The 14,827-nt window shown below is 46.3% G+C and overlaps 1 protein-coding gene across 1 annotated transcript in view; it reads left to right on the top strand.

The window, feature by feature from the left end:
• Positions 1-14,654, top strand: part of LOC130551129 (myosin-6) — a gene marked incomplete at its 3' end in the record, with an annotated part of 37,811 nt that extends 23,157 nt beyond the window's left edge. The window contains exons 3-4 of the mRNA XM_057328675.1: positions 12,967-13,194; positions 14,550-14,654. Coding sequence (XP_057184658.1) covers positions 12,967-13,194; positions 14,550-14,654 — 333 coding nt within the window. The remainder of the gene's footprint in view (positions 1-12,966; positions 13,195-14,549) is intronic.
• Between the last annotated feature and the right edge of the window lie 173 nt (positions 14,655-14,827).

The raw sequence follows: 14,827 nt of genomic DNA, 5'->3' as shown, positions 1-14,827 counted from the left end.
ACTTTTATCCAAAGCGACTTACATTATTACCCTATACATTTGTTTCTAATTATGTGCAATCCCCTGGGATCCAACCTACGACCTCTTACTGAGCTACAGGAAACACAGACTGCAATTGTTTTCTCCTTAGTAGCTGAAGCAATGCTACAACACTTTTGTTTGTCTCATTTTTAGTAAATTCTCTGAAAAGGGGCGATTTCGAAAAAAATCGACGCATTAGACAATTTGGCTTGTATATAGCGAATATATATAAAATAGAGTTTGTTTAAATACAAAATTTGTATGCATTAAGCCAAACTAACCTAAAATTGGCGGGCAGGATGACCCCTCATGGGCACGGTCAACTCCGTCTTCGTCAGCTTTTGTGAAATATCCTGATACCTTTGGAATCTTATTAAGTAATTCTTGTCTTTGCTGCTGCTTGTCTCTTAAGTTTTCCCTTTTTTGAGCCCCTCTCTCACATTTTTTGGCAAAACCCGACATTTTAGCAGCTCTTCAACTTCCCAGCATAATCATTCCCATGGTTAAGATCATGAAATGTAAATTTGACACAATCATTGGAAATCTAATCAATCTGATCTTACCAATCAAATGGCTTTAATTTTTGAATGACCTGCACATAAACCTATGGGATGATTGGCGCGCTAAGGATGTCCGCATCACCTCCACTCTTTTCCAGGGCTCTAGACTAACTTTTTGCACTGGTTGCACTGGTGCGCCTAACTTTTTTTCTTAAGTGCACCAGCACAAAAGTTAGGTGCACCCAAATTTTCGACCGCATCGCATTTAACACCGCAGTTTTACCAGTTCTTTTTTTTTAAATCGCTGTCCATATAGGCAAGATTGACATGATTGATTAACTAACAATCTGGTCAACATAAAGTTCTTTATTTGAAGCACAATTCTACAAGAAAGGTAACTTACTGAAAAAGTGTTGGTGCTTAAAGTGCTTCACTGAACTGAAATTTAAAACATCTCAAGATAAATGGACCAGGGCTTGACATAACCTGGGAGGTTTATGGCTCCGTGTCAGAGCATTGCTTATGGTTTTCGGATGGATCAGGCCTTAATTTAACATTATTCACGAAAAAGTTGTCAATCGTTCTTTTCATCTTCTCTCATCATCCGCGCTACATCCACTCTGTTTAACTGATGGGCCTATAGGTTCCTCACCTCTCTGTCTGACTGCAGCACACGCATTTTCACACATATACACCAGAGGTTGCGCTAGACTTTTTTATTGTCCGTTATTTTGACTGACAGGCTCGTAAAAAATCCGTCATAATCTATATTACCCGTCACTATGGTGCAAGGTGGCATTAAGTGGTAATTAGTATGTTCGTGACGTCATCACGCTGTACTTGCGTCTCGGAACTTATTGTATTTTAATACAACTGAATGCCCAAAAAAGCCGTTGTTGTTTATATTCATCTATATATTTAATGTTTTAATGTTTATGTTCATATGTGATTCGATCTGGGAAAACCCAACACATGGTGCAAATTTATATATTACAGTTTTTGATACCATATTCAAGCCCTTTCCAAATCAGTTTTTACTTTGCTCATACCTTGTGTATGTGACAAAAGTTATGGCTGAGGTCGGCTGAAGCGCTATAGGATTTTCAGGAATGGAATTTGGAGGAAAACGGGTTTAAAGTTAAGTGATGAAAATAAAAGCACAACAGTCCAGTATCACAAGTAAAAGTCACTTTACAGTGGTAAAAGACTTACTCTAATAACAATTTAATAAAAAAAAAACATTTCCTAGTGTTGAAGTCTAAAAATACTGTACAAAACCGTTGTATAAAACGAAAGTAAGGAAAATGGTGCAGGGCACACTTAAAGAACGGGAGCTCTGCCGTTATCACTACACAAGGAAACTAGCAAACATTACGGACAACAACTAATAAGCAGTGAAGCAAGTTTTACCTTGTTTATCATGTGCATAGTGTCTGGACTTTTGATCATCCCTTGTATGTTTTGCGATCGGATAACTCCCGGTGCTGCAGACGGGGAGCTCTGTCATCTCACGAAAACATTGTATAAAAACTTTGTATGCCGTAGTTTACGCAGCACTGGCGGGAAATGTGCATTGATACTCCTTCATTCTTCATGTTATGTGGTTTACTTCGATAGGTGAACTGTCTTTCCCGCGCCCCAGCGCGACATCAGACGGGTTTTCTCAGATCACATCACATACTGTATGTCTAGTCGGTAACAATGACGGGTGAAAACACGCACGTCCCTTCGCGATCATATCACACTCTAATGAAGGGAAATGGGGAGTTACAAATTGCCCTCATTGTAATCCGTCAAAATGGCTGATGGACGGACGGCCTTCAGATTTGTCCGTCACTGGTAAAAAAAATCTGTCAATGACAGAGAATTTTCAGTTAACGCGACCTCTGGTACACACACTTACAGGAAAATCTGGACCACGTCCAATCAGAGGGGGGTCCGCCCTTCACTATCTCTGATTGGTTTAGACCACGATGTGTGTCTGTTGTTGAATCACAGGGAGACTTTCAGAGCCGCGGAGACTTTTTTCTCTCCCTCGAACGGCTGGTCGCACCGGTGCGACCTCAGGTTTTTTTTAGTTGCACCATTGAGAAATAAAGTCTCATGTGCGACCAAATTGGTCGCACTCTAGAGCCCTGTTTTCGCAGTTTGGGTTGCTCCTGGAGCCAGCACTTTTTTTTCCACACGATCTACTGCACCGCTGGCTGCGCCGCACTTCACAACTCAGAGATGTAGATAATTATTTTAAATATGTAATTTAAAAATATATATTTGTGTAAAGGCTGGGCCCCCTTGCAGTGACGGGCCTTAGGCTTAAGCCCCGGTAAGCCCTTGCGTTAATGCGGCCCTGAACCCTACCCCCTTCTCCACTCCACATTCTATTACATATGCTTAACAATTTAAAATAATTACAATTATCAGCATAATCGATCTTATCTCTAAATAACTCAGAACTAGAAAAACCCACATAGTTCCATTTATATTCACCATGAAGAAGAATAATGTCCCAAACTAAACCAAACAAAACAGTAAAAATAACAACCAAAACCGAAGAAGAAAAATCTATTAATGTACAATTTAATTGGTGAAAACACCTTGTCAAAACCCTTCTTCCTCCCTATACCTTGTAAAAATCATATTTTTATACCTCTTTTTAAACTGCATAATACTTGAACATTGCTTGATCACCGGACTTAATATATTCCACAACTTCACTCCACATACAGAAATACAAAAACTTTTTAAAGTAGTGCAAACCTTAATATGTTTAAAGTTACCTTCCCTCCTAAAATTGTAATTCCCTTCTCTATTAGAAAACATTTTTTGAATATTCCCAGGGAGTAGGTTGTATCTTGCTTTATACATTACTTGTACAGTTTGAAAATTAATCAGATCTTCCAACTTTAATGTATTTGAATTTAAAAATAAAGAATTTGTGTGAGCTCTAAAACCAGCATTATGAATTAACCTAATTGATCTTTTTTGTAACAAAAATAATGAAGTTAGCCTACTTTTATATGTATTACCCCAAACCTCCACACAATAATTTAAATATGGTAATATCAATGCCCAATAAAGAATGTGGAGTGATTTGTAGTTCAAAACTACAAGTCTTTGCGTTCAGTACTGCCACACTTTTAGAAAGTTTATTTTGTACATGATTTATATGAGATGTCCAACTTATTTTATCATCTATTGTCACCCCGAGAAACTTATTTTCAGAAACCCATTCTAGGACTACGCCATCAACTTGTATCTGCGCTTGTGTACTATTTTTTTAAATAACCAAATAACATGCATTTAGTTTTATTAGTGTTTAATGATCATTTATTTCTATCGAACCATCTTTTTAATTTGCCCATTTCTATAGTTATAGTCTCTACTAGTGTTTTTAAATCCCTCCCAGAACAAAAAATATTTGTCATCTTCTGCAAATAAAACTAATTTTACAATATTTGAAACTTTGCAAATATCATTTATATAAACCAAAAATAATTTTGGGCCCAGTACTGACCCCTGGGGGACACCACAAACCATATCCAAATATGACGATGAATATTCTCCCAACTTCACAAATTGTCTCCTATCTCTTAAATAACTTTCCATCCAATGCAATACTATCCCCCTAATCCCAGTTTATTTATTAATATTATTATTACCCTTTTCACCATTTTCATATCAAATTCATTGCTGTCCGTAGATGATTTGCATTTAAATTTATTTACAATATCTATTATTTCTTTTTCTTCCACCATTGTAAGGAACATTGAGTTGGGATTCCTTTCTATTAAATTCCCGTTCCAATCTCCCCTTGACAGTGCTTCAGGGATTTCTTCTGCCAATTTTGGTCCAACATTCACAAAAAAATTCATCAAAGCCATTCTGTCACGGTTGGTGAGGAAGAACCCAATTGCAGGCAGGCGTGAAGGGGTTAAATGATAATAGATGAAAAAAATCCCACGAGGGGGAGTAAAACAGGAACAGAACTAAAATACAAAACTTGAAACAAAAGACTTTCCACGAGGGGGCAAAAACCAAAAGAACAGGATCAAACTAACACTCACACAAAGAACAGGACTGCAAACACAAGACCAAGAGACACGGCAACTTGAAAACGACATGGTATAATCCAGCAGATTGGCAGGACGAGAACACGGAACAGCACGGGGCACTAACAAGAACAAGTACATACAACGCAAGAACACAGGACAATGAAACATGAGGGCATTAAATAGGAAAGACAAACGAAGCATAATTGACGAGGGCAGGTGGGGAACATTAGACACGGCAGGGAAGCAATACAGGAAACGAGAGGGGCGGGGCCAATGACAAGACACAAGAAAACACATGGAGTGTCAAAAGATAAACACCCCATGGCTTTCTCACACAAAACATAAGGATTTGCCACGACTCTGCCTCAAGACCAAGAAATCCATGACAAGATAAAGCAGAGTCGTGACACATTCACCACCTCAACCATATTATCCTTTCTAGTGTTGTTATCAATAAAATACTGAGGGTAACTATTTTTTCCCAAACCTTTCGTAATACTACTATTTAATGTATCCCATATTCCTTTAAGATTATTTTTGTTGTTAATCAATAATTTCCAGTAATGCGTCTTTCTGCAAATCCTAATAATATTAGTTAACTTATTTTTATATTTTTTATATTTATTTTCTGCCTCCTCAGTTCTTTGCTTAATGAATTCTCTGAGTGTATTTTTCTTTTTACATGCATTTTTTTATTCCCTTTGTGAAACATGGTTGACCTTTGCGGTTTTGTTTACAACAGTATTGCATTTTATGACAGTTTTTATCATATAATGATGTAAAAATTCTTAGAAATGTATTATAAGCACTATCCACATCATTTTCCTTATAAACAATTTCCCAATTTTGTGCAAGCAAATCATTCTTTAATGTCATCATAGTTTCTTCAGTTGTCACACGTCTATATTTCCCTTTCTGTCGGTCTCTCGACGTTGTGTCGAACCGACAGAATGGGGTTTGTCTTGAGAACCTATCATCTTCTGAGTATTTAGAAAAGGCCAATGAAAATTGGCGAATGAAATTTGCATGCCGGGCTCCTCCCCGGATGTCCGGGTATAAGAGGGAAGCCGGCGTGCTCATTCATTCACCGTTTGTTCTTCAGAGCCTACGCATCTGGTGAGCTTCTCTACGATCTGGGTGATCATTCTTTCTGCTGGAATCTACGACGTGGACAGCGGACGGTCCCTTCCTGCAGTGACTCTCCCCTGGGCGTCTCGGCAGTTCCGGAGGTGTTCGAGCAAATTTCCTTTTTTAAAAGAGCAAATTTCTCCAGCGTGGCTTGTCCCGCTGTTCTCATGGGTGCAACACACTCATCGAGGAGGGGGACGGACACAATGCCTGCTTCCAGTACGCTGGGGCAGACGTTGTGGATACGTCCTGCCCGCACTGCGGGCGGTGATGATTCAGACGTTGCGTCACAGGTGGCTGTGTTCCCACGGGACTCAGCCACCACCTCGTTTGCTCCCCGTTCCGTGGCGGCAGGACTACGGCCCTGCCGTCCGCTACGGCAAGCAGCGAGGGTGATATGAGGATTACTGTGAGCGATAATCCGCCAGCCACTGGCTCACAGACCGTTCGCAACTCGTCTCGCTCGTCTGACCGTTCCTTAGGAGAAGGTCCGCCGTCTTGACTCCAATGATTCCACGGGCTCCCTCCCTCGGGGGGTCGAGCCCAGGAAGAAGCCGACGTCGAAATGTCAGCCATGCTTTCCCAGGCCGCCGTGAGTGTTGGGTTGCAGTGCCTGCACTGCATTTCCCGGCGCTCGCGGCAGGCTACATTGCGCCTCGGGTTTGAGCGCGGCTCCAAGCCGCGCCCGCCCCCAGTGCCGTGTTTACCGGAAGTGCATGAGGAACTTAGTAAGACCTGGAACGCCCCTTTCCGGCACGTTTCACATCAAACAAAGTTCCGTCACCCTCTCTTCCTTCGAGGTTGAGACAGCTGGAGGATACGTTGTTGTCCCCCAGGTGGAGTATGCCACCTGGGGGAGGCTCGACCTAGACTCCCGTCCAAAGCATGTGGTGTCTCCGCATCTCTGGTGTCGAGAGCTTACATTGCGGTGGACCAAGCTGCCTCCTCTCTCCATGCTATGGCTCCTGCCAGGCCAGGGCGTTGAGAGAGCTCCACGAGGGTAAGACCGACCCAGCGCTTATGCAGGAACTCCGCGCCGCCACCGACCTCACTCTACGGGCGACCAAGGTGACCACACGGTCCCTGGGTCCGACGATGTCCACACTTGTGGTCCATGAGAAACTCCTCTGGCCGATCCTTGCGCAGATGAGTAACGCCGATAAGGTCCGCTTTCTCGACGCACCCGTCTCGCAAGGGGGGCTGGTTGGTGTTACTGTCGAGCCGCAGCGGCTCTGCTCACCCCCGCTCGTCGGGGGGCGCGAGACCCGCACGCGGCCTCCCCCGGAGGGTTCTCGACAGTAAAGAAGCAGTCCTCCGTGCCGCGACTCGGCCGCCTCGGCCGTCGAGTCCCGTGCACTGTCTGCTTCCCAGCAGCCCTGGTCCTCTTCGACGCCCTCCAGCTCTGGCGCCCCCCACTCAGGCGGCCCCCCTGGAGGAGACAGTGAAGAGGAGACCATCGCCCCATCAGCAGCCGCGGTGAAGCGCCCCTCATGGGAAGACCTCAGGGGGAATCGAGGCTACCATTGCGCCCGACCCCAGCCACATCGCTGGGAAGTCGGATAGGGACGGATCCTGCCCCGTCTCTCCATCTGCTGGCCCCCTCCGGGGGGCTAGCGCCCACTTACTCTCAAAAAAGGAGAGTTTCCTCACTCTCTGGGTTATCACAGCCGCTCCCACCCTCTGCACGACGGTGAACGGCAAACTCAACGTTGCGTCATGGCGAAGCGCAATGTCGAGTATAAACACCAGCCCTCAGCACTCTCAGTCAGACAGTGCGTTGAGCTGCGCAGTCGCCAGGCAGGAAAAACAGCAGAGCCGATCTCCTCCCCAGGGGACCTCATCCGGCTAGGAATCCGTACTGCTAGCCATCGAACCACCCCCCGGGGGGACGATGAAAAAGATCGTACCTTTAGTCCCTGTCTCATTCTGGGAGCCTGTCCGGCTTCCCAGACTGTCAGGCTGGCTAGGGAAAACGATCCTTCTCGGCTACGCGATACAGTCGCCTCACGCCCGCCAAGTTTCAGGGCATCCGATATACATCAGTCAGAGGCTAGGATGTTCCCGTACTTCGGGCCGAGGCGCCACCCTTCTGGTGAAGGGAGTGATCGAGCCCGTCTCACCAGCCGAGATGTTCAACGGGTTTTACAGCCTGTACTTCATTGTCCCTAAGAAAGGCAGGGGGTTGCGCCCTATCTTGGGTCTGTGTGTTCTGAACAGGCACCTACACAATAGCTGTCTTTCAGGTTGATCACGCAGAAGCGCATCCTGACGTCCGTCAGGTGTCAGGACTGGTTCATGGCAATCGACCTGAAGGACGCGTACTTCATGTCTCGATCCTCCCTCGACATCGGCCGTTCCGACGGTTCGTTCCCCTCAGGGAAGGAGGTGTGCGGGTACTAAACTATCTCGACGACTGGCTCAGTTTGGCGCACTCTCGAGATCTGTTGTGTACACACAGGGACCTGGTGCTCCGGCACCTAGATCGGTGGTGCTACAGGTCAACTGAGAAGAGCAAGCTCTCTCCGGTGCAGAGCATCCTCTTTCTCGGTAGGGAACTCGACTCTGTCCTCATGAGCGGCCCCGCTCACCCCCCGCAGGGGGCGCGAGACCTGCGACGAGGAAGTCCGCACCCACGCGGCCTCCCAGAGGCAGTGCGACTGACTACAGAGCGCGCCCGATCAGTGTTGAACTGCCTGAAGCTTTCAGACAGTCGGGGGTCCCCCTGAAACAATTTCAGAGGCTCCTGGGATACATGGCATCCTCGGCGGGGGTGGTCCCCCTCGGGTCGATGCACATACGACCGCTCCAACACTGGCTACAGAGTCAAGTTCCTTGGAGAGCGTGGCACACCGGCAGCAGGCGTATGGTCACACGCTTTTCTGCCGACACACCCTAACCCCCTGGTCTCCATGATCTCCTTGGGGTTGGGGTGCCGTGTGCAACGGGCAAGCAGTGTCGGGGCGGTCGACGGGCCCCCGCCTGCATTGGCATTTCAACTGCCTAGAGTTGTTGGTTGTGCTACTTGCATTGAGGAGGCTACTACCTCTCGTGCAGGGCAAGCACGTGCTGGTCCGGTCGGACAGCACAGCTGTTCTGGCGTATATCATTGGATTCGCTCACGGCAGCTAACAAGACTCGCTCGGCGCCTCCTCTGGAGTCAGCAGGTGATCAGTTCCCTGCGAGCCACACACATCCCAGGCGTCCTGAACCAGACAGATGATGTGCTCTCTCGTCAGTCGACGCCTCGCGGAGAGTGGCGACTCCATCCCCGCGCAGCCGGCTCATTTGGGAGAGGTTCGACCAGGCACAGGTGGTCCTGTTGCCTCCCCGGACTCCACCCATTGTCCGCTTTGGTACTCCCTGTCCGAGGCAACCCTTGGCACGGATGCCCTTGCGCACAGCTGGCCGCAGGACAAGCGGAAGTATGCTTCCCCCCCAGTGAGCCTCATTGCACAGGTCCTGTGCAAGGCCAGGGAAGAAGAGCATCAAGTGGTACTAGTTACGCCCCCTTTGGCCTAACCAGGACTTGGTTCTCGGAGCTAAGGCTCTGACAACAACTCCCCCCTGGCCGCTCCCCCTGGCGAACTGCTTCCCCAGGGGAAGGGGCACGTTACGGCATCCCAGGCAGAACCTGGTCTCCATGTCTGGACGGGACGAGGAGATCCTGAGTGACCCACCCCTGGTCTGGTTGGGACGTCACTCAGGCTAGGGCTTCGGCCACTGGGTGGCTATACGCCCATAGGTGGTGCCTCTTCTCGTCCTGGTGCTCTTCTCGGCGAGAAGACCCGCGGAGTTGCTCGGTCGGGTACGAGCTGACCCGTCCTCAAGAGAGACTGGGGAGTAACCTCTCCCCCTCCACACTGGGAATGTATGTAGCCGCTACGGCCGCTCATCATGACCCAAGTGCTGGGTAGCCTCTGGGACAGCACGACCTGGTCATTAGGTTTCTAAGGGGCGCGAGAGGGTGACCACCTTACCCGCGCTCCGTACCCTCTTGCTACCTAGGTGGCGGGCCTCAAGAGGCTCCTCCCCCTTCGAGCCTCTCGGGGTTGCCGCTCTTTCTCAGTCTTGATAAAGACGGCTTTCCGCATGGCGCTCACCTCCAAGATGGTAGGGGATCTACAAGCACCCTCCATGTCCACAGATTGCCTAGAACTCGGGGCCGGGATTCTCACGTTATCTTGAGACCCCGCCCCGGCTACGTGCCCAAGGTTCCCACCACTCTCCCGTGAGACCATGTGGTGAACCTGCAGGCGCTCCCCACCGGGGAGGAAGACCCAACCTGTCCGTGTTGTGTCCAGTACGCGCACGGTGCCTCTACTTGGACCGCACGCAGAGCCCAGAAGCTCTGAGCAGCTCTTTGTCTGTTTCGGAGGTCAGCAGGAGGGCTGTCTCCAAACAGATGCTGTGGCACTGGATCGTGGATGCCCTCATTAGGGCATACCGATCTCAATTCGCCCCTGCCCGTTGGGAGTGAGGCACACCCCTCATGGGCACTGGCTCAGGGCGCCTCTCTGTCGGACATCTGCAGAGCTGCGGGTTGGGCTATGCCCAACAACTCCGTGAGGTTCTAATACCTACGCGTGGAACCGGTGTCAGCCCGCATCCTGGCAAGGTGTGGGACCGGCAGCCAGTAGGGCGTACGCCTGCGGAAGCCCTTCCCCCTCCGGGGGGAGCAGTGGCGATCCCGCCTCACTTCTTTCCCCTCGGGTAAAGTACAGGCATTCCATCCATCACTAAGCACCCTTCCAGGGGACAGGCTGGGGCAGAGCAGCCCTGCCCCCTTAGGCCGGGGAACAGTTGAGTTATCTCCCACATAGCTCTAACCGGACCTAGTGCTCCAGACGTGGTAACCCCCCCCCTCCGTGTGCTGTTCCGTCTGATGTATCCTCATGAATGGTTCCCACCTTGGCAACCCATGACCTCCCCAGGTGGACTCCCACCTTGCGGTTAACTCCTGCAGTCCGCACATTCCTCCCATGAGTTCTCCCCTGATGGTGAGACCATGTGGTGTCTCCACTAATTCCTCCCTATGGTAGGTAGTGGCCTCTGCAGCGTTTATCCCCCCGGGGGGAATAATGCTTACCCAGTGGCCCGTACGGTGCCGGGCGGCTTCTCGCCATTTAGAGAACTAGGCCGGTGACAGGGACTTCCCAACTTTGTGTAAAGCTCTGGGTCCCCCTTCCTCTCCACTGGAGGGTCATAATTTCGCGTTAGCGTCTTCGTCTGACTCGCCCAGGCCAGTCAACTTCGCTCCGCAGAGATTGTGACGCGGCTCAGTGCTGTGGCGTTTTCCATAGGAACCCCATTCTGTCGGTTCGACACAACGTCGAGAGACCGACAGAAAGGGAACGTCTTGGTTACGGATGTAACCTCAGTTCCCTGATGGAGGGAACGAGACGTTGTGTCCCTCATGCCACAACACTGGCCGCCCACCCCAGCGGTCAGGGGAGGATGCTTTAGGCTCCTCAGACCAAAGGTGAATGAATGAGCACGCCGGCTTCCCTCTTATACCCGGACATCCGGGGAGGAGCCCGGCATGCAAATTTCATTCGCCAATTTTCATTGGCCTTTTCTAAATACTCAGAAGATGATAGGTTCTCAAGACAAACCCCATTCTGTCGGTTCGACACAACGTCTCGTTCCCTCCATCAGGGAACCGAGGTTACATCCGTAACCAAGACGTTCACCTTCTTTAAAATTCATTTAACTTATATTTTTCCTGTAATTCTTCTTAAGCAGATCCTTCCATTTTCCGAAGAAAAAGAGCCAGAAATCTCACATATGTCTCCACTAGAGTGTTAAGAAGCAATGCTAATAGTGTCATAAACTGAGTTCAGATGTGTCAAGTGTTATCAAAAGGCAATATGATATCAATAGATATCAATACGTGAGCCTACCTGTGACATCTCAGCTAAAGTCATTTTTTTGTGATTGACTGTTTTCTTATTACCCTGCATAAGGTAAAGAACATTATGTGAACATTTCACCTTGATATCTTTAGACGGATAGTTCACCCAAAAATGAAAGCTCTGTCATGAATTACTCACCCTCTAGTTGTTTTAAACCTGTATAAATTTTGGTTGAACACAAAGAAAGACATTTGGAATGTTAGCAACAGACTTTGCTGGAGCATCATTGATACCACAGCAGAAAGGGTAGTCAAAGTTGCCCCAGAACTGTCAGTTGCTAACATTCTTCCAAATATATTTATTTCTGTATAACCAAACAAGAAAAGTATCCCTTTAATATTTACTAAAACTATGAAATGAATGATATCAAACCAAAGTTTACCAAAGTAGATCATTTGAGTTACATTACCTACATTTATTTCATAGCTCCATACCTGACAAGTGTTTTAATCTCATTTGTATCTCTTGCTATTTATTTTTATTTTATAACAGACATCTGAGTCAAGACTAATTAAACACAACTGAGAACTCAGCTGAGCTAAGGAGAGTAATGTCTGAGTAATAATTTTTTGTAGCATAGCAATAAAACGTAATGCTTACTTTACCAGACCTTACTAATAATTGCTTGACTTGTTTTCAAACAAGTTTCAATACGTACCTCATCTTATATTTGCACTTTTTTCCAAAGCGACACATTTTTCTCATCAGTACTGTATGTGTGTTCCTTGGAAGTCAAACCAATGAACCAACAACACTCTTCCATTATTGGGGCAAGTAGTCCTGAACTGGGGTTGTTATATCTTGGCCTTTAACATTGTGTAACCCTACCATCGATGTCTTTATAAGTCATTGTTTTTAACAGTGAGTGTTAAAAAAGGCTACTTTACTAATAAGTCTAAAAATGAATGAGTGAAGCCACTTGTCAGGGTGATAGAAAACAGAACCGTTAAAGCACATTTATGGAAATGGATCTCGTGCCAAATTCACAAGGACCCCCAAATTTGGGTGTTTTTAGCTTGGCAGATACTTTGGTGATGATGGCAAACATCTAAGTTAAGGCTGAAAAGTTGCTGAGGAGAGATATCACAGTGACTCAGAAAGAGCTCAGTGCGTGTTCGTCCTGTTGGGACTAGTTTGGTAAATGATCCGCTTCATCACAGAACTGGCTCATCAAGGGAAGTTTATTTTATCCTTCTCAGGTTTTTAGAAGAACGGCACAGTTGTGACGATCTGTGCTGCTGGATACTTTGTTCTCTTTTCTTTACCCTTTGAAGATCTTCCCCTTGGGTTTTCATGCAGTCGAATCACCTTTCTCTCTCTGCCTTCTCTCCTGGTCCTCCCTCCTCTGAGCAGGAGCAGGAGAGCCTGCAGCAGGCTGAGAAGCGCTGTGTGCAGATGGTCCAATCGAGGAGGGAGCTGGAGGCCCAGGTGGCAGGGCTGGAGGAACGTCTGGAGGAGGAGGAGGGGGCAGCCGCTCAGCTGGCCTCCCAACGTCAGAGATTAGAAGCTGAGTGCTGCAGTCTGTGCCGAGACCTGGAGGAGCTGGAGAACATGCTGACTTCAGTGGAGAAGGACAAGCAGGTAGGAGATTCACACACACATAGACATACATCTGGATTAGTGTTACATTAGTGTTGATTATTATTGTGAGATAAAATCATTAGTAATCAACCGAATATCATTTGCATGCATGTTGGAATCATTCATGCTTGATAATTTGGTGCAAACTCTATTTTGGCAAAATTCACAAAAAATATTGCATGTTGATAGATATAGTATTGTATGTTGATAGAAAATAGTTTTGTATTACATTTGCAGTATTTAAATGATTATTTCATAATTTATTCACCCTCATGTCATTCCAAACATGTTTGACTTTCTTTGTTCTGCAAAACACAAAAGAATCATTTCATTTTTTTTAAGAATGTTGGTAACCAAACCCATTGACTTTCATTGTATGGACACAAAACTTCTTTCTCAAAATATATTCTTTTGTGTTCTGCAGAAGAAAGTCATCCATGTTTTAATGACATAAGGATGAAGAACTGAGGACAGAATTTTTATTTTTGGGAGTACTGTCCCTTTAGTCATTGCATTTTTTACATGATATTGTTGCATAACTTGACATATGGGAAGGGTTGTTCTGATAGCATCTGGAAGTGTTTTTGATATTGTATCTAAGATATTGTATCTATGCTATTTTAGTTTCCTGACAGCAGGTTTCCTACAAGACCAGACCTGTACAGCTTGTTTGCACATTCACACTTGAGAAGTGAAAATGATTTGTAGTCCGTTTGTTGCCATAGTTAAACTGCCGGTGACTATAATTTGCGACTTCAAATACGAAATGCAGGTGTTGAGTGTAAAACATGTTTCTATTTTTTAAAATGACATCTAGATTTAAAACACAATTTAAGAAATGTGCAAAAAACTATTTCCCAGACTTTGTGGAATGATGATAATAATTATCACCTTAACTGCACTTCATAAAACAGACTAAAAAGTGACTTTTAATTGAAACTGTGCTGCCTTTCAATTACAGCTCGTGATACGATTTTGTCTCAGTTCTCAGCAATTTACAATAAATACAAGATGCACAGAAAAATCTGTCTGCTCAGACAGCGCTGTGATGTGATCTGTCTATATGCAATATATTAGATTGGATTTGGGTTCATAGGGGAATGAAATGACAGCTGTCATATTACAATACAAGTATCTGAGAAACTTCTCCACCCCTCCGTAAGCACCTCTGGCTTACATCTGCTTACCAAAGCAGGTCCGAACACACGCTCAACACACATGTTCACCATTAGTCGTTCATGTCATTGTTGAACCAAGTCGCATCTGCCATATACAGTATAATCAGTATAACCTGTTACAAACAACCTTTCATTTTTGTAAATTTTTTATGTAAATGTGCTAACATTTCGCTCCAGTCATCGGACTCCACCGTGAAGAAGCTGTCTGAGGAACTCGCCCAGAAAAACGAGCTGGTTCAGAAACTTCAGAAGGCAAAGGAACACCTGGTGGAGTTGAGCCAGGTGAGTTTACAGTACGTGAGATGGACTTGCATACCCTGCATGCATGTGCTTATGTACCAGAATTTAACACACTGAACAATGGCTGTGTTGTCCTGTTGGTGATTCTTAGACAGATCTTGGACAGTTTTGACTTGTGGTTTTTAAGGATGCTTTGGTTTAGAGGTCAGTCAAGG

Source organism: Triplophysa rosa, unplaced genomic scaffold (assembly GCF_024868665.1).
Source record: "Triplophysa rosa unplaced genomic scaffold, Trosa_1v2 scaffold65_ERROPOS296704, whole genome shotgun sequence".
NCBI lineage: Eukaryota > Metazoa > Chordata > Actinopteri > Cypriniformes > Nemacheilidae > Triplophysa > Triplophysa rosa.
Note: the sequence above shows the minus strand (reverse complement) of the source record. Positions and strands in the feature narration are given on the sequence as shown.